At 53.9% G+C, this 18,148-nt stretch overlaps 1 protein-coding gene across 1 annotated transcript in view; it reads left to right on the forward strand.

The window, feature by feature from the left end:
* Positions 1-18,148, forward strand: part of SNED1 (sushi, nidogen and EGF like domains 1) — a 110,592-nt gene that overhangs the window by 83,989 nt on the left and 8,455 nt on the right. Inside the window, 11 exon segments of the mRNA XM_075569544.1 lie at positions 1,691-1,804; positions 2,005-2,118; positions 2,447-2,563; positions 6,133-6,420; positions 7,735-7,915; positions 9,634-9,746; positions 10,545-10,823; positions 11,007-11,142; positions 12,561-12,643; positions 14,722-14,820; positions 15,845-15,952. Of these exon segments, the coding sequence (XP_075425659.1) occupies positions 1,691-1,804; positions 2,005-2,118; positions 2,447-2,563; positions 6,133-6,420; positions 7,735-7,915; positions 9,634-9,746; positions 10,545-10,823; positions 11,007-11,142; positions 12,561-12,643; positions 14,722-14,820; positions 15,845-15,952 (1,632 nt within the window).

Genomic DNA, 18,148 nt, shown 5'->3' on the forward strand with positions numbered 1-18,148 from the left:
AGCTGCGTAGTGAGGTGGGGTTGTGTAGCTGCATAGTGAGGTGGGGTTGTGTAGCTGCGTAGTGAGGTGGTGTTGTGTAGCTGCGTAGTGAGGTGGGGTTGTGTTGCTGCGTAGTGAGGTGGGGTTGTGTAGCTGTGCAGTATGGTGAGGTGGGGTTGTGTAGCTGTGCAGTATGGTGAGGTGGGGTTGTGTAGCTGCGTAGTGAGGTGGGGTTGTGTAGCTGCATAGTGAGGTGGGGTTGTGTAGCTGCATAGTGAGGTGGGGTTGTGTTGCTGCATAGTGAGGTGGGGTTGTGTTGCTGCATAGTGAGGTGGGGTTGTGTTGCTGCATAGTGAGGTGGGGTTGTGTAGCTGCATAGTGAGGTGGGGTTGTGTAGCTGCGTAGTGAGGTGGGGTTGTGTAGCTGTGCAGTATGGTGAGGTGGGGTTGTGTAGCTGCGTAGTGAGGTGGGGTTGTGTAGCTGCGTAGTGAGGTGGGGTTGTGTAGCTGCGTAGTGAGGTGGGGTTGTGTAGCTGCGTAGTGAGGTGGTGTTGTGTAGCTGCGTAGTGAGGTGGGGTTGTGTTGCTGCGTAGTGAGGTGGGGTTGTGTAGCTGTGCAGTATGGTGAGGTGGGGTTGTGTAGCTGTGCAGTATGGTGAGGTGGGGTTGTGTAGCTGCGTAGTGAGGTGGGGTTGTGTAGCTGCGTAGTGAGGTGGGGTTGTGTAGCTGCATAGTGAGGTGGGGTTGTGTAGCTGCATAGTGAGGTGGGGTTGTGTTGCTGCATAGTGAGGTGGGGTTGTGTTGCTGCATAGTGAGGTGGGGTTGTGTAGCTGCATAGTGAGGTGGGGTTGTGTAGCTGCGTAGTGAGGTGGGGTTGTGTAGCTGTGCAGTATGGTGAGGTGGGGTTGTGTAGCTGCGTAGTGAGGTGGGGTTGTGTAGCTGCGTAGTGAGGTGGGGTTGTGTAGCTGCATAGTGAGGTGGGGTTGTGTAGCTGCGTAGTGAGGTGGTGTTGTGTAGCTGCGTAGTGAGGTGGGGTTGTGTTGCTGCGTAGTGAGGTGGGGTTGTGTAGCTGTGCAGTATGGTGAGGTGGGGTTGTGTAGCTGTGCAGTATGGTGAGGTGGGGTTGTGTAGCTGCGTAGTGAGGTGGGGTTGTGTAGCTGCATAGTGAGGTGGGGTTGTGTAGCTGCATAGTGAGGTGGGGTTGTGTTGCTGCATAGTGAGGTGGGGTTGTGTTGCTGCATAGTGAGGTGGGGTTGTGTAGCTGCATAGTGAGGTGGGGTTGTGTTGCTGCATAGTGAGGTGGGGTTGTGTAGCTGCATAGTGAGGTGGGGTTGTGTAGCTGCATAGTGAGGTGGGGTTGTGTTGCTGCGTAGTGAGGTGGGGTTGTGTAGCTGCGTAGTGAGGTGGGGTTGTGTAGCTGCATAGTGAGGTGGGGTTGTGTTGCTGCATAGTGAGGTGGGGTTGTGTTGCTGCATAGTGAGGTGGGGTTGTGTTGCTGCATAGTGAGGTGGGGTTGTGTTGCTGCATAGTGAGGTGGGGTTGTGTTGCTGCATAGTGAGGTGGGGTTGTGTTGCTGCATAGTGAGGTGGGGTTGTGTTGCTGCATAGTGAGGTGGGGTTGTGTTGCTGCATAGTGAGGTGGGGTTGTGTTGCTGCATAGTGAGGTGGGGTTGTGTAGCTGCTTTGCTGGATAGCTTGTGTTGTACATCTGCAGAATTGGACGAGTGCCTTTCCGAGCCGTGTAAGAACGGGGGCAGCTGTCAGGACTTACCCGGGGCATTCATGTGTATCTGCCCTGAGGGCTTCACAGGGACCCAGTGTGAGACAGGTATGAAATTGTTACTACTCAACACACAGTATTATATTTCCCGCTGTTAATGCAACATGTTACACTAAGGTCCCAAACTTATCTGGCCTTAGCAATACCTCCTCCCCCCCCCATTAAGGGTGGCAGCCCCAATCTGTCACGCTTGTGTTTTTGCCCCTGGCTCTTGAATCTTTTTGTGCACTCCCCACCCTTTTTACCAGAGCTGGACGGCTGCGATTCTTCCCCCTGCCAGAACAGCGGCGCCTGTGAGAACCTGGCGGGAGCCTATCTCTGCGTGTGTCCCCGCGGCTTCTATGGCTATCACTGCCAGACCGGTGAGTGTGTGCAGGGTATCGCTGCCCGGCGCACCCTGAGCAGCATCACTGCTATCCTGGCGTTCCTGGGACCTGGAGCCGCGCTAGAGATTGAGCACAAGGGATGAGCGTGCATATTATATGCATTCACCTAGGGCAGGGGGGCCCAACCCCTCAACCCCCCCTCCGCCCAACAGGTCAGGTTTTCAGGATATTCCAGCTGCAGCACAGGTGGTTCAGTCAGAGGCATTTAAGGGGTTAATGTAGCAGTGGGGTCGAGTCACACTCTTACTTGCTTTATATTTGCAAACACCTCACCCAGTGCCCCCTGTGGCTTTGCGTTTTGCAGCAGGTGATTTATGCCTGATGAACCCCTGTGGCAGCCGTGGCGTCTGCGTGGCCAGTGCAGAGGGAACAGTAAGCTGCACCTGCCGAACAGGCTTCACTGGGATCACCTGCGAGAGAGGTAACCCTGCTCGGGGGAGGGGAACGGGGGGGGGGGGGGGGTGGTTGTTTTGTGTGCATTCCAAAGGCCGGATTCTTTTTACCCACCCAGCCAGGAAAGGGGGGGCCCTGCAGTCCTGCATGAGAGAAGGGAGGGGGGCGGCAGCCAGGAAAGGGGGGGCCCTGCAGTCCTGCAGGAGAGAAGGAAGGGGGGCGGCAGCCAGGAAAGGGGAGGGCCTGCAGTCCTGCATGAGAGAAGGGAGGGGGGCGGCAGCCAGGAAAGGGGGGGGCCCTGCAGTCCTGCATGAGAGAAGGGAGGGGGGCGGCAGCCAGGAAAGGGGGGGCCCTGCAGTCCTGCAGGAGAGAAGGAAGGGGGGCGGCAGCCAGGAAAGGGGGGGGCCTGCAGTCCTGCATGAGAGAAGGGAGGGGGGCGGCAGCCAGGAAAGGGGAGGGCCTGCAGTCCTGCATGAGAGAAGGGAGGGGGGCGGCAGCCAGGAAAGGGGAGGGCCCTGCAGTCCTGCATGAGAGAAGGGAGGGGGGCGGCAGCCAGGAAAGGGGGGGGCCCTGCAGTCCTGCATGAGAGAAGGGAGGGGGGCGGCAGCCAGGAAAGGGGGGGGCCCTGCAGTCCTGCATGAGAGAAGGGAGGGGGGCGGCAGCCAGGAAAGGGGGGGGGCCCTGCAGTCCTGCATGAGAGAAGGGAGGGGGGCGGCAGCCAGGAAAGGGGGGGGGCCCTGCAGTCCTGCATGAGAGAAGGGAGGGGGGCGGCAGCCAGGAAAGGGGGGGCCCTGCAGTCCTGCAGGAGAGAAGGAAGGGGGGCGGCAGCCAGGAAAGGGGGGGGCCTGCAGTCCTGCATGAGAGAAGGGAGGGGGGCGGCAGCCAGGAAAGGGGAGGGCCTGCAGTCCTGCAGGAGAGAAGGGAGGGGGGCGTTAGCCAGGAAAGGGGACGGCCTGCAGACCTGCATGAGAGAAGGGAGGGGGGCGGCAGCCAGGAAAGGGGAGGGCCCTGCAGTCCTGCAGGAGAGAAGGGAGGGGGGCGGCAGCCAGGAAAGGGGAGGGCTCTGCAGTCCTGCAGGAGAGAAGGGAGGGGGGCGGCAGCCAGGAAAGGGGAGGGCCCTGCAGTCCTGCAGGAGAGAAGGGAGGGGGGCGGCAGCCAGGAAAGTGGAGGGTCTGCAGTCCTGCTGGAGAGAAGGGAGGGGGCGGCAGCCAGGAAAGGGGAGGGCCCTGCAGTCCTGCAGGAGAGAAGGGAGGGGGCAGCATCCAGGAAAAGGGAGGGCCTGGCTTGCCTGCGGGAGAGAAGGGAGGGGGGCGGCAGCCAGGAAAGGGGAGGGCCCTGCAGTCCTGCGGGAGAGAAGGGAGGGGGGCGGCAGCCAGGAAAGGGGAGGGCCCGGCTTGCCTGCAGGAGAGAAGGGAGGGGGGCGGCAGCCAGGAAAGGGGAGGGCCCGGCTTGCCTGCAGGAGAGAAGGGAGGGGGGCGGCAGCCAGGAAAGGGGAGGGCCCGGCTTGCCTGCAGGAGAGAAGGGAGGGGGGCGGCAGCCAGGAAAGGGGAGGGCCCGGCTTGCCTGCACAAATGTAGTGTTGCCGACAGGTAGGCCAGACCCTTTGACTGGGCGGGCCCAGGACAGCAATACCAGCTGTCCCCCCTGTCGGTGGCCCTGCACATCTCCCCTTTATCTTTGCCCCTTGCCCTAATTGTTGCTGTTGCAGCTGCTCCTGAGAATGCCTCCAGGCACAGACTTGCTCTCTTGTCTCTTTAATATTATATCTTCAGAATATAACATGAGATTATTTATAAAAATGTTTTACCAGGAAGTAATACAGTGAGTTACCGCTTGTTTTCACGTATCTCCTGGGCACAGAGTTATGATAACAATACATGGTTACATTAAGTGAACAAGGTTATACAGTCAATTCACAGACCTTTCATGGACAGAGAGAGTTGGAAAATTGGGTACAGGGGATAAAAGGGCTGGTGAGTTTCAGACTGAAATAGAGCAGCTTTAACATCAGCAAACAGCTCACACCATTTGGCTGGCGCATTTGGGGTGACACAGATGTACACTGAAGGGGTTCAGATTGAATGCAGCTGTGGTTTCAATGTCCTTTGTCCTCCTGGGTCATTAACATTCCAGAGGGTGGGGCTGCAGTAAGCAAACACAGATATTAACTCTTAGCACACTGGTTCTGTGCAGAGGGGAGCAGCTATTGGGGAACCCTTTCAGGCGTCCGCATTTGGGGAAGCGCAGATGTACACTGAAGTGGTTCAGACCTGAATAATTAGGCAATATCTCTGAATATGCAACACACTGGTTGCATTAATGGTTATTATGGACTTACACACCTGCTATTAGCAGCGTCAGTAGGGAGGATTTATGGAGCAGCTTAACGTCATGTTTCACAAGGTACGGCCGCGCTTCTAGTGCCGGCGACAGCGACATTGCATCATAACCATGCATTGCCGCCATCGCGTGCGCTTATAGTAAGCGCGACGGCTTGGTCGCGATCGCTGGAAGTAATCTCAATTTGATTTTTCCAGCGACCGTAGCCTGACGTCGCGTCGCCGGCACTGTAAGCGCGGCCTCAGTAAGCAAAGGTCACTATGTCCCCAGCACTGATTGGCTAATTTAGTTTCTGTGGAGATTAAGCAGGTATTCCTCGGGGGGGGGGGGAGGGGGGGGAGGGGGAGCTCTGAATATGGGAGGTTTTATCAACCGGTTTATTTCTTTAATCTTGTCCCACACTTGTCAGAGAACCACCACAGACGAGGGCAGAGGGATATAGCGGGCTTTTCCCGTGCAAGCTCTTGCTGAACAAACAGTGACGTCCGATAAAAGGGAGCAGCCGGAGGAAATCATATTTACCAACAAACTTTCAAATATATATATTTAAAGCAGTAATACTACATTCCCCCTTATGTGTATGGCATTAAGTGTTGAATAATAATAATTAAAAAATGCAGTAACCATTATCTAATACTACAGATCTGATTTTTTTTTTTTAAACATAAGATTTCACATGTTTTGCGCCTTTGAAACAGCAAAATGCGGAAAAAATCCCATTTTAAATCAGTTCTATAGTAATAGATAATACTGTCTGCGTTATTTTTTTACTCCTAATGCCATTTTTAATGATTTTTTTTTTTGCATGTACTGATCATTCTTTTGTTGGTACAGAAACTATTTAGTAAGTCATATCCACTTCCTCTTTTGAAACAGGCCGACACCTTTTTGAGCTCTGCCCTTTGGCAACAAAGTATCACAAACATCTGTTGCAGGGTTCCAAATAGCAGACTGTCTATTACTCTGAAAGCTGTAACAATAATGTGTAAAATGCTGGTGTCAGCTTTTGTTAATAGAAGCCTCAATCACCCATATTTAACCCCCTAAACACGTCACTGCTATTGGTTCATTTTGACTGGAGGAGGGACTGCATCTTTACCCTTTCACGGCCAGAGGGGCCTACAGCGCAGCACATTGCTAAACTGCAGTTGAACTAATCTGGCCCTATAAATAAATCATAACACGGAGGCGAATCATTGTGCTTAGATCGGCAGCGCTCTGTCTCTCACCCCCGCTCCTCTCCTACCCTCTCTGCAGAGCTGCTGCCCCCTCTGTCCCTGTCTCTGGGTGCCGTGGGAGAGAGCAGCGTGTGGGTGTTCTGGACGCCCCCTGAAGATGACACGGGTCACATGCTGGGCGGCTTTGCAGTGAGCTACACTGCCCCCGACGGCTCCTCGCGGACAGACTTTGTGGAGAGAGGACACACGGAGCACGAGCTGCGAGGTCTTAGCCCCGGCCGGCCATACAACATCACCATCGTATCGGTGAAACGCAACCAGCGCCACAACGACATCAGCCGCCCGCTCGCCGTCACCGCCCGCACACGTGAGACATTACAATGCCACGGCTGGCATTTTATTCCTCAGGACACAATCCGTTTATTTTGCCATGTGCTATTTCAATTTATAACGCTTACAAGATATTAAACCTTAATAGCATTGTTACCTACATAGGATAAACCAGTTGGGGTTCAACAAAGAGGGTCCCACAGAGCAACCATATATTTCTCTCTGCAGTTCTTAGTTGAAAACCACTGTCCCAGAGTCCATACACCTGCCCCAGAGTCCATACACCTGCCCCAGAGTCCATACACCTGCCCCCGAGTCCATACACCTGCCCCCGAGTCCATACACCTGCCCCCGAGTCCATACACCTGCCCCCGAGTCCATACACCTTCCCCCGAGTCCAGACACCTTCCCCCGAGTCCAGACACCTTCCCCCGAGTCCAGACACCTTCCCCCGAGTCCAGACACCTTCCCCCGAGTCCAGACACCTGCCCCCGAGTCCAGACACCTGCCCCCGAGTCCAGACACCTGCCCCCGAGTCCATACACCTGCCCCCGAGTCCATACACCTGCCCCCGAGTCCAGACACCTGCCCCCGAGTCCATACACCTTCCCCCGAGTCCATACACCTTCCCCCGAGTCCATACACCTTCCCCCGAGTCCATACACCTTCCCCCGAGTCCATACACCTTCCCCCGAGTCCAGACACCTGCCCCCGAGTCCAGACACCTGCCCCCGAGTCCAGACACCTGCCCCAGCTATACGCAGATCTCTGATGTGTGTACAGATGTAGCCAACTTTATTGTTTCCTCTGGTGCAATATATTTTGATATTCTGTCATCGCTGCCATAGAAGCCCTCGGAAAGTGTGTGATAATCTGAGTTACAATGCGATATCTTGTGTTATTACTACGTACAGTGATGCTGGCTACATCTGCATGTCTCTCCGCACATGTGTATATGGGTCAAACATGAACAGATCACGCCCCATATTTACTAATTGGTACTATGCCATGGGACATCTTCCGGCACCAGAAGACACTTTGTAGCTTATTCAAGGTATCTGCCAGTGATGGGACGTGTCGTGGGATAGCACCATTTAGTGAACAGAGCAGCATGAATGGCTGCTTCCTTATCAAACGCAGCATAAATCCTAAGCATTGAATGCTTTTCCTATGCTCCCTACTGACAAACAGGCAGTCACCATAATTTAGATTGCAAGCTCTTCAGGGTAGGATTGGCGTTGTTTGCCTCTTTGTCTGGAACACTTCCCCTTAGTGATGGTCTGTGCACTCCTGTATATTATGTTGTTTCTGCGATGTTTGTGTAATAGACATTGCTGTGTCCTACGCCCAGGTCCTCCTCCTGTGGAAAGACCCCGTGTCAGCGCTGTCACAGATTCCTCTGTCACAATCTCCTGGTCACTGCACCCACACAGGCACACGTCTGTAGCCCACGTCCGACTGTCTCTGCAGCACCCGACAGACAGAACACAGCAGGCAGAGCAGGAACCATCAGTGGGGGAGTTCAGCTTCAGGTGAGTGAGGCGGGAGGTGGGTCTCAGAAAATGAGTGAGGCGGTACGTGCGCCTCGAAGTATGAGTGAGACAGGAAGTGCGCCTCGCAGTATGAGGGAGGTGTGCCTCGGAGTATGAGTGAGACAGGAAGTGCGCCTCGCAGTGTGAGGGAGGTGTGCCTCGGAGTATGAGTGAGACAGGAAGTGCGCCTCGCAGTGTGAGGGAGGTGTGCCTCGGAGTATGAGTGAGACAGGAAGTGCGCCTCGCAGTGTGAGGGAGGTGTGCCTCGGAGTATGAGTGAGACAGGAAGTGCGCCTCGCAGTATGAGGGAGGTGTGCCTCGGAGTATGAGTGAGGCAGGAAGTGCGCCTCGCAGTGTGAGGGAGGTGTGCCTCGGAGTATGAGTGAGGCAGGAAGTGCGCCTCGCAGTGTGAGGGAGGTGTGCCTCGGAGTATGAGTGAGGCAGGAAGTGCGCCTCGCAGTGTGAGGGAGGTGTGCCTCGGAGTATGAGTGAGGCAGGAAGTGCGCCTCGCAGTGTGAGGGAGGTGTGCCTCGGAGTATGAGTGAGGCAGGAAGTGCGCCTCGCAGTGTGAGGGAGGTGTGCCTCGGAGTATGAGTGAGGCAGGAAGTGCGCCTCGCAGTGTGAGGGAGGTGTGCCTCGGAGTATGAGTGAGGCAGGAAGTGCGCCTCGCAGTATGAGTGAGGTGGGAGGTGTGCCTCGGAGTATGAGTGAGGCAGGAAGTGCGCCTCGCAGTGTGAGGGAGGTGTGCCTCGGAGTATGAGTGAGGCAGGAAGTGCGCCTCGCAGTATGAGTGAGGTGGGAGGTGTGCCTCGGAGTATGAGTGAGGCAGGAAGTGCGCCTCGCAGTGTGAGGGAGGTGTGCCTCGGAGTATGAGTGAGGCAGGAAGTGCGCCTCGCAGTATGAGTGAGGTGGGAGGTGTGCCTCGGAGTATGAGTGAGGCAGGAAGTGCGCCTCGCAGTGTGAGGGAGGTGTGCCTCGGAGTATGAGTGAGGCAGGAAGTGCGCCTCGCAGTGTGAGGGAGGTGTGCCTCGGAGTATGAGTGAGGCAGGAAGTGCGCCTCGCAGTGTGAGGGAGGTGTGCCTCGGAGTATGAGTGAGGCAGGAAGTGCGCCTCGCAGTATGAGTGAGGTGGGAGGTGCATCTCACAGTATGAGGTAGAATTGAAGTAAATGATGTCAGCAGCTGTCCAGCCTTTGCAAGATTTTGCCTGTAAGTGAATGCACATCGGGATATGTATATAATACTATACACAGTTAGATATCCCTTCTCAAGAGTCAGGTTGATTATCTCTGAAGGGTGATATCAGAAAGACTGAAGTGCATTGAGAGTCAGTACTAATTCAGTACATCTTTGTGCTGTCCCACAAGCAGCAGTGTTTGCACACACCGCTGTAACAGGTCAGTAGACATAATACATTATACATAAGGAATAAAGCACAGGTGGGGGGTCAGTAGGATCCATACATAATGTTCATTGTGCAGGGATTTTAACATGTGGCCAGTGGCAGCAAATGCTGCAATATTTGAAACTATAGGTACAGGGCTTCCGGTGTTAGGACGGGTGTGTTATATACACCATCAGATCCTGTAGTTAAAATGATTTAGGTCGGGGCTGGTGCCTTCACTGTTCTCTCTAACCCACAGTACAGGAGATTGTTTTCTCACGATGGTGGTTTGTGTGTGTGCGCAGTCTGATGCCTCTCTCCTCTCGTACCCGCAGGGACTTACAGCCCGGAGAGAAATACACCATCCTGATCAGCACTCTGAGCAGCTCCGACCCCAGCAACCCACCCTCCGAGAGTCTGCCCAGTGCCCCTCTAATAGCCTGGACACGTAAGAGAACAAAGGGGAAAGAAGCCATATATGCAGGCAACACGAGGAACTGGTGATAGCTCATATAGGGAGAAATGAGTCACAAGGTGCACAGGGGGAGTGGGTGTTACACACACAGCAAAGTGCACAGGGGGAGTGGGTGTTACACACACAGCAAAGTGCACAGGGGGAGTGGGTGTTACACACACAGCAAAATGCACAGGGGGAGTGGGTGTTACACACACAGCAAAGTGCACAGGGGGAGTGGGTGTTACACACACAGCAAAATGCACAGGGGGAGTGGGTGTTACACACACAGCAAAGTGCACAGGGGGATGGGTGTTACACACACAGCAAAATGCACAGGGGGAGTGGGTGTTACACACACAGCAAAGTGCACAGGGGGAGTGGGTGTTACACAGATATAAGTGCATAGAGGGAGTGGGTGTTACACAGATATAAGTGCATAGAGGGAGTGGGTGTTACACAGATATAAGTGCACAGAGGGAGTGGGTGTTACACAGATATAAGTGCACAGAGGGAGTGGGTGATACACAGATATAAGTGCACAGAGGGAGTGGGTGTTACACAGATATAAGTGCACAGAGGGAGTGGGTGATACACAGATATAAGTGCACAGAGGGAGTGGGTGTTACACAGATATAAGTGCACAGAGGGAGTGGGTGTTACACAGATATAAGTGCACAGAGGGAGTGGGTGTTACACAGATATAAGTGCACAGAGGGAGTGGGTGTTACACAGATATAAGTGCACCGAGGGAGTGGGTGTCATTGCACATTTTACTCTTCTGCTCATCAGGTCCACATCCCCTTAGTAACCTCTCAGCGGTACTAGTAACTGCCAGCTCTGTGCACCTAACCTGGGACCCTCCTCCCGCCGGCTCAGTGGATGGCTACATCATCAATGTGACGAACAATCACAGCACAAAGAGTCGCTATGTGCCCAGTGTGAAAATGACATCATACACTGTGCGTGACTTGCAGGCCGGCCAGCGCTACCACCTCACCGTGACCGTGCTGCGAAACACCCCACAGGGCCCTGTGCACAGCAAGCCCAGGTCACTGCGTGTACAGACACGTAAGTAAGGGTGGCTACGGGAGGGCAAGAAGGGGCAGTATAATAATGCAGAGCTGGAGGGAGCGTGTGGGGTACATGGAAGCCGTGTGTAATGTGTGTGCGCAGTGTTAGTAGAACATGGTGCAGTGTTTGCATGCAACAGGAGAAACAAGTTGCAGCATTTGCTGGCTCTGTGTCCCGCAGTGCAGAGGGATGGGCCTCAGGAGCGCCGCTGGACTCTTCCCGGAATCCTGAGGAACAGGCCTCCACAACCACAACCAGAGGTTCGACTGCTGACAGAAAGAGGACCACCCCCTGCAGAGACTCCTCAAGCCCACAAGTAAACGGCTCTTCCTCCGGCTGTGTCTCTGGACCCCAGTGCAGGCTCTTCCTCTGGCTGTGTCTCTGGCCCCCAGTGCAGGCTCTTCCTCTGGCTGTGTCTCTGGACCCCAGTGCAGGCTCTTCCTCTGGCTGTGTCTCTGGCCCCCAGGGCAGGCTCTGACTCTGGCTGTGTCTCTGGCCCCCAGGGCAGGCTCTTCCTCTGGCTGTGTCTCTGGCCCTCAGGGCAGGCTCTTCTTCTGGCTGTGTCTCTGGCCCCCAGGGCAGGCTCTTCCTCTGGCTGTGTCTCTGGCCCCCAGTGCATGCTCTTCCTCTGGCTGTGTCTCTGGACCCAAGGGCAGGCTCTTCCTCTGGCTGTGTCTCTGGCCCCCAGGGCAGGCTCTTCTTCTGGCTGTGTCTCTGGCCCCCAGTGCAGGCTCTTCCTCTGGCTGTGTCTCTGGCCCCCAGTGCAGGCTCTTCCTCCGGCTGTGTCTCTGGACCCCAGGGCAGGCTCTTGCTCTGGCTGTGTCTCTGGCCCCCAGGGCAGGCTCCTCATCTGGCTGTGTCTCTGGCCCCCAGTGCAGGCTCTTCCTCCGGCTGTGTCTCTGGACCCCAGTGCAGGCTCTTCCTCCGGCTGTGTCTCTGGACCCCAGGGCAGGCTCTTCCTCTGGCTGTGTCTCTGGCCCCCAGGGCAGGCTCTTCTTCTGGCTGTGTCTCTGGCCCCCAGTGCAGGCTCTTCCTCTGGCTGTGTCTCTGGACCCCAGGGCAGGCTCTTCCTCTGGCTGTGTCTCTGGACCCCAGGGCAGGCTCTTCTTCTGGCTGTGTCTCTGGCCCCCAGGGCAGGCTCCTCGTCTGGCTGTGTCTCTGGACCCTAGAGCAGGCTCTTCTTCTGGCTGTGTCTCTGGCCCCCAGTGCAGGCTCTTCCTCTGGCTGTGTCTCTGGCCCCCAGTGCAGGCTCTTCCTCTGGCTGTGTCTCTGGCCCCCAGTGCAGGCTCTTCCTCTGGCTGTGTCGCTGGACCCCAGGGCAGGCTCTTCCTCTGGCTGTGTCTCTGGCCCCCAGTGCAGGCTCTTCCTCTGGCTGTGTCTCTGGCCCCCAGTTCAGGCTCTTCCTCTGGCTGTGTCTCTGGACCCCAGGGCAGGCTCTTCCTCTGGCTGTGTCTCTGGACCCCAGTGCAGGCTCTTCTTCTGGCTCTGTCTCTGGCCCCCAGGGCAGGCTCTTCCTCTGGCTGTGTCTCTGGCCCCCAGGGCAGGCTCTTCCTCTGGCTGTGTCTCTGGCCCCCAGGGCAGGCTCTTCCTCTGGCTGTGTCTCTGGCCCCCAGGGCAGGCTCTTCCTCCGGCTGTGTCTCTGGACCCCAGGGCAGGCTCCTCGTCTGGCTGTGTCTCTGGACCCCAGGGCAGGCTGTGCTTGTCTCTATGTTTCAGTGATGTCTCTTCTCTCAGATTCACAGAGCTGACAGATGGCCGACGTCGCATTACTGCCAGATTCAGCCACCTAACCCATAAACCCCTCAACATCACCAAAGGTGGGTATGGTTTTCACGGTAGACCAAGCTTTTAACACCTTAATTACCGGGATCATTGATTGAGCAAGCAGAGAGATAAAATAAATTGTGATTTATTTACATGAAGAACGTACACAACTATGTTAGACAAAATACAGGAAAAAGACACACTTACTTTGGAAACTGGGGGTACAAAACAAATCTTTCCTAGTTGCAATCAAACAGCCAAAATAATCCAGGCCACGCTTCTTTCAAGTAGCCTCTTCCTGCTTGAGTCTTGTAACTGGACACTTAGCTTCTGAGAAATTTAGACGATTTACTCCGAGCTGGGAATTCTTGAAACACCCCTGGAATCTCAGAAGATGGAACTTAATCTCAGATGAATCACACACACCCCCACTTCACTAGCCTTAAATACAATTCTTTCCCATTGAACACAAACTAAACCCAGCCCCTGTCGTAAATCAGTGGTGAGGTTGACAGTCTTACCCCAGAGTAAAACTCCTCCCACCCCAAGACGTTTAAAAAACGGCTTTTCATATCTAAATGTACTCATAACTTCAGTTCTGTAATACTTACTGACATGTGAGACATATTAATACATTCCGGCATGTATGCTGGTCCCAATGAGACTAAACATAACAGTGTAATACTAAAATTAAGAGAGATATTAATATCTGTCTCTTAGTACCTGCTAGACCTCACGTGTCTGTAATCATTATGTGCGACTCGGTTCCACGGATACACACGTAATTTTTATCATGTTCAGCAGAGGACATCTCATGATATTCTCATATTTAATAAGGTCGCTCAGTTTGATACCCTCTGTAGCCACGGCCCTGGCCACCCATACATCCCCTTGTCAAGAAATACTTTGAAGTTCGGCCTCCTGAGTAGAGAACTTGTCACAGGTGCTATATTTCACACCCAATGCTACCAAAAGGGATCACACCTCTACTCTCTTGATTTTCAAGCTGCCTCTGTGAACTGACACAAGGGATCACACCTCTAGGACAAATGTTCCTTTGATCTATTAGTCAGAAGCCCCCTCTGAGTTTGTGCAGGACAACAGACCCGGTCTGATGCATCAAGTTTAACCATATTTTAAACCACTATTGCTTAAAATATACTCGTGTAATAAAATATATTGTGTCCTGTCTTATGTGGTAAAATATATATGTTGTCGTTCTGGTGCCAGGGATGGAGTGAGGGAATGATTCACCTTCACTCACTAGCCTCATGCTTTGCACACATTAGAAAAATACTTTTAAACTGTTTAAACCACTGCAAACATAAACCTCTTATTTTACTAAAACCGTCTCAGTCCTATACCTGACTGGAATGTGGGGATATACATTAACCCCTTATGCCTTGTGTAGGTTGTGGGTATTCATTAACCCCTTGTGTCCCCATTTTAATAAAACAAACCTCAGTCTTATACAGTTTTATTCTAACCTACCATTTTCCTTACATGCCAATAAACTCTCAGCCTTATCCAGAGCTGGAGTTTCTCCCTGAACCCCTATACTGGATTCAGGGTACCTGGGCATTACTTGGGCTTCCTCTCTTATACTAGGAAGCCCTGTGCCTCATTCTACCTTTTCCTGGATTATGCTGAAGCAGGACGTCCTAGTGGTGAGTCGCAAGAACGTTTTCATGATGGGGTTTGACCAGAGCACTGGGGCTTCTATGTATCCGAGAGTCTCCCTTGATTCCCAGATACATATCTGGGGTAACTCATAACTTGAGAACCCCGATACATAGCCCCAATCTGTAAAGACTTTCTCACCCACCCTGAAACTTACCTCCTGAACATCTCCTGATCCCAACACCTCTGGAAAAGGTAAAACACAAAACATGGCAATTGTCGCATATTTTGCACACAGTCACAGTGATGTATACACAATGCCCGGGCCCAAGAGCTAACACTCTAGGACCCCCAAAACACAGATCAGGGGTAACCAAGTGGGCTTAACCTTTATTATTGAGCCTGGTTACCCCCTCACCGTCACAATGATTATCTGCAGGCACTAGCGGGGTAGGGTTATTGGAATTCCCAGCTGGTTTCTAACCCTCCTTTTTTTTCCATTCGATTCTAGAGCCTGAAGCTCCAATCAGAATGGAGACTCCAGAGGAATCATCCGTCCCAGTGAGGCAGGCTCTGGAGCTGCAGGACCCTGAGCACAGCAACAGGGAAGGTAAGAGTATAAAGGGGGAGGATCCCTGCTCATTAGGGCAATGAGATGGTGAGGAGGAGAGAGTCCTGCATCCCGAGAACAGACAGAGGTCCCGGCACAGATCATATTGCAGTACAGTGATAGGGGGAACTTTGCGTCTCAGTTACAAAAAGGAGACTGTAGGCAGGGGAGTCAGGCCGGGCAATATTGTGTAAGCAGAGATGTTTCAGCTTTTTGAATCCAGAGGGGAGAGCAGTGTATTGCAGAGCAATATAATACTGTCCAGAGCAGTATAATATTGTACAGAGCAATATAATACCGTGCAGAGCAATATAATACTGTGTGAAACAAAAATAAGGCGCAACAAATATATTGATATATACATATATGACATGCAGGCTCTCTCTCACAGCACATGCAGGCTCTCTCACAGCACATGCAGGCTCTCACAGCACATGCACGCTCTCTTGCAGCACATGCAGGCTCTTACAGCACATGCAGGCTCTCACAGCGGCTTCTCGATATCCCTGAGCAGCGTCTCTCACTCACATGCGTTTCGTCTATATTTCGACTTCTAGGTTCATAACCTTAACCCCTACTCCTTACCTTAGCCCCTAATCCTAACCTTAACCCTACTTCTTACCTTAACCCCTAATCCAAACCTTAACCCCTACTCCTAACCTTAACCCCTACTCCTTACTTTAACTCGTAATCCTAACCGTAACCCCTACTCCTAATCGTAACCCATAGTCCTTACCTTAACCCATAGTCCTTACCTTAACCCATAGTCCTTACCTTAACCCATAGTCCTTACCTTAACCCCTAGTCGTTACTTTAACCCCTACTCCTTACCTTAACCCCTAGTCCTTACCTTAACCCCTAATCGTTACTTTAACCCCTACTCCTTACCTTAACCCCTAATCCTTACAAAAAGCAGGGGACAATGGTCCCTTCCCGCAGAAGATCAGTGAGACTGAAGTGTGAGAGGGATTTTCTGCGCTCAGGTTTGGCTCAGCTGCTAAACATAATCTCTGACCTTTCGCAGGCGAGCGAGGGGCCTGCCTGGAGACACCTTGTTTTAATGGCGGGACCTGTGTGAACGGAGAGACTTGTGACTGCCCCCCTGGATTTAAAGGACAGCAGTGCCAGCTGGGTATGTGTACTCACACTATCTGTCTCTCTACATATAAATCTGTCCTATGGGAACCCGGCCTGTGTCGTGGGGAAGAACTACTGTAGTATTTTAACCCTTTTGCTAGCAGGGGAAGAGCAACTTCTCGGAACAAAATGGTTAAGTCTTACTTTTAAAATGCCTTCCTTGGGCTCCCTGATTTTCCATAAGATTAAATCTAAATATTAATACAAACAGCCTGTTAAAGAGGCACCCCAAGCGACACTAATTTCAGCTCCGGGGAGCCCCTGCTTCCCGAGATACTTATCTTCCTATGGGGTGGCAGTAGCAGCCCAGAACGGACTATTTGGGGTTATCGAAATGGCGGCATTAAAGCTGCCACGTTCTGCTGGCCAATAGGAAGCCGTGACAGCATCCCTTGCGGCTTCCTATGGGTAGGGTGACCAGGTGTCCCGGTTTAGCCAGGACAGTCCCGTTTTTTTAACCTCTGTCCCGGTTTTTTAGTCTCTGTCCCGGCTGCCCTGCATGCTGTAAAATGTTCCGTTTTTTTGTGGCTGTTCCGCTTTTGACCATCAGAGCAGGGGGGGGGCAGCAGAGAGCAGACAAAGCAGGGAGGAGAGCAGGGGCCGGGTCTCAGCTGCGGAGCCCCAGCAGTGAGACCCGGAAGTGTCAGTGAGAACTTCCGGTGTCTGCTGCCAGGGCTCAAGATGGCTTCCCCCACCCATGCAGGTATGGTCCAGAATGGGGGACACAGACACACACTCACACAATTGGGGGGGGGGGGGAGAGAGAGAGAGACACAGAGAGAGGCACAGGCACAGCATGGGAAGAGACACAGAGAGAGGCACAGGCACAGCATGGGGAGAGACACAGAGAGAGGCACAGGCACAGCATGGGGAGAGACACAGAGAGAGGCACAGACACAGCATGGGGAGAGACACAGAGAGAGGCACAGGCACAGAGAGAGGCACAGACACAGCATGGGGAGAGACACAGAGAGAGGCACAGGCACAGCATGGGGAGAGGGAGAGAGAGAGGCACAGGCACAGCATGGGGAGAGACACAGAGAGAGGCACAGGCACAGCATGGGGAGAGGGAGAGAGAGAGAGAGAGACACAGAGAGAGGCACAGGCACAGCATGGGGAGAGGGAGAGACAGAGAGAGACACACAGGCACAGCATGGGGAGAGACACAGAGAGAGGCACAGGCACAGCATGGGGAGAGGGAGAGAGAGAGGCACAGCATGGGGAGAGGGAGAGAGAGAGGCACAGGCACAGCATGGGGAGAGACACAGAGAGAGGCACAGGCACAGCATGGGGAGAGGGAGAGAGAGAGGCACAGGCACAGCATGGGGAGAGACACAGAGAGGCACAGCATGGGGAGAGACACAGAGAGATACACAGGCACAGCATGGGGAGAGGGAGAGAGAGAGGCACAGGCACAGCATGGGGAGAGACACAGAGAGAGGCACAGGCACAGCATGGGGAGAGACACAGAGAGACACACAGGCACAGCATGGGGAGAGACACAGAGAGACACACAGGCACAGCATGGGGAGAGGGAGAGAGAGAGGCACAGGCACAGCATGGGGAGAGGCAGACAGAGAGACACAGGCACAGCATGGGGAGAGGGAGAGAGAGAGGCACAGGCACAGCATGGGGAGAGGGAGAGAGAGAGAGGCACAGGCACAGCATGGGGAGAGGCAGACAGAGAGACACACAGGCACAGCATGGGGAGAGGGAGAGAGAGAGGCACAGGCACAGCATGGGGAGAGGCAGAGAGAGAGAACACAGGCACAGCATGGGGAGAGGCAGAGAGAGAACACAGGCACAGCATGGGGAGAGACACAGAGAGAGGCACAGGCACAGCATGGAGAGACAGAGAGAGGCACAGGCACAGCATGGGGAGACAGAGAGAGGCACAGGCACAGGATGGGGAGAGACAGTGTGGGGAGAGGGGCACAGCATGGGAAGAGGGGCACAGAGTGGGGGGGGGGGAGAGAGACACACAAAGAATGGGGAGAGAGAGACACAAAGAATGGGGGGGGAGACAGAGAATGGGGGAGAGAGACAGAGAATGGGGGGAAGGGGGGGTGAAGAGAGAATGGGGGGGGGAGAGAGAGAATGAGGGGAGAGAGAATGGGAGATAGAGAGGGAATGGGGGGAAGGGAGGGGGGACAGAATGGGGGGAGAGAGACAGAATGGGGGGAGGGGGGAA

This window comes from Ascaphus truei, chromosome 14, assembly GCF_040206685.1.
Source record: "Ascaphus truei isolate aAscTru1 chromosome 14, aAscTru1.hap1, whole genome shotgun sequence".
Taxonomy (NCBI): Eukaryota; Metazoa; Chordata; class Amphibia; order Anura; family Ascaphidae; genus Ascaphus; species Ascaphus truei.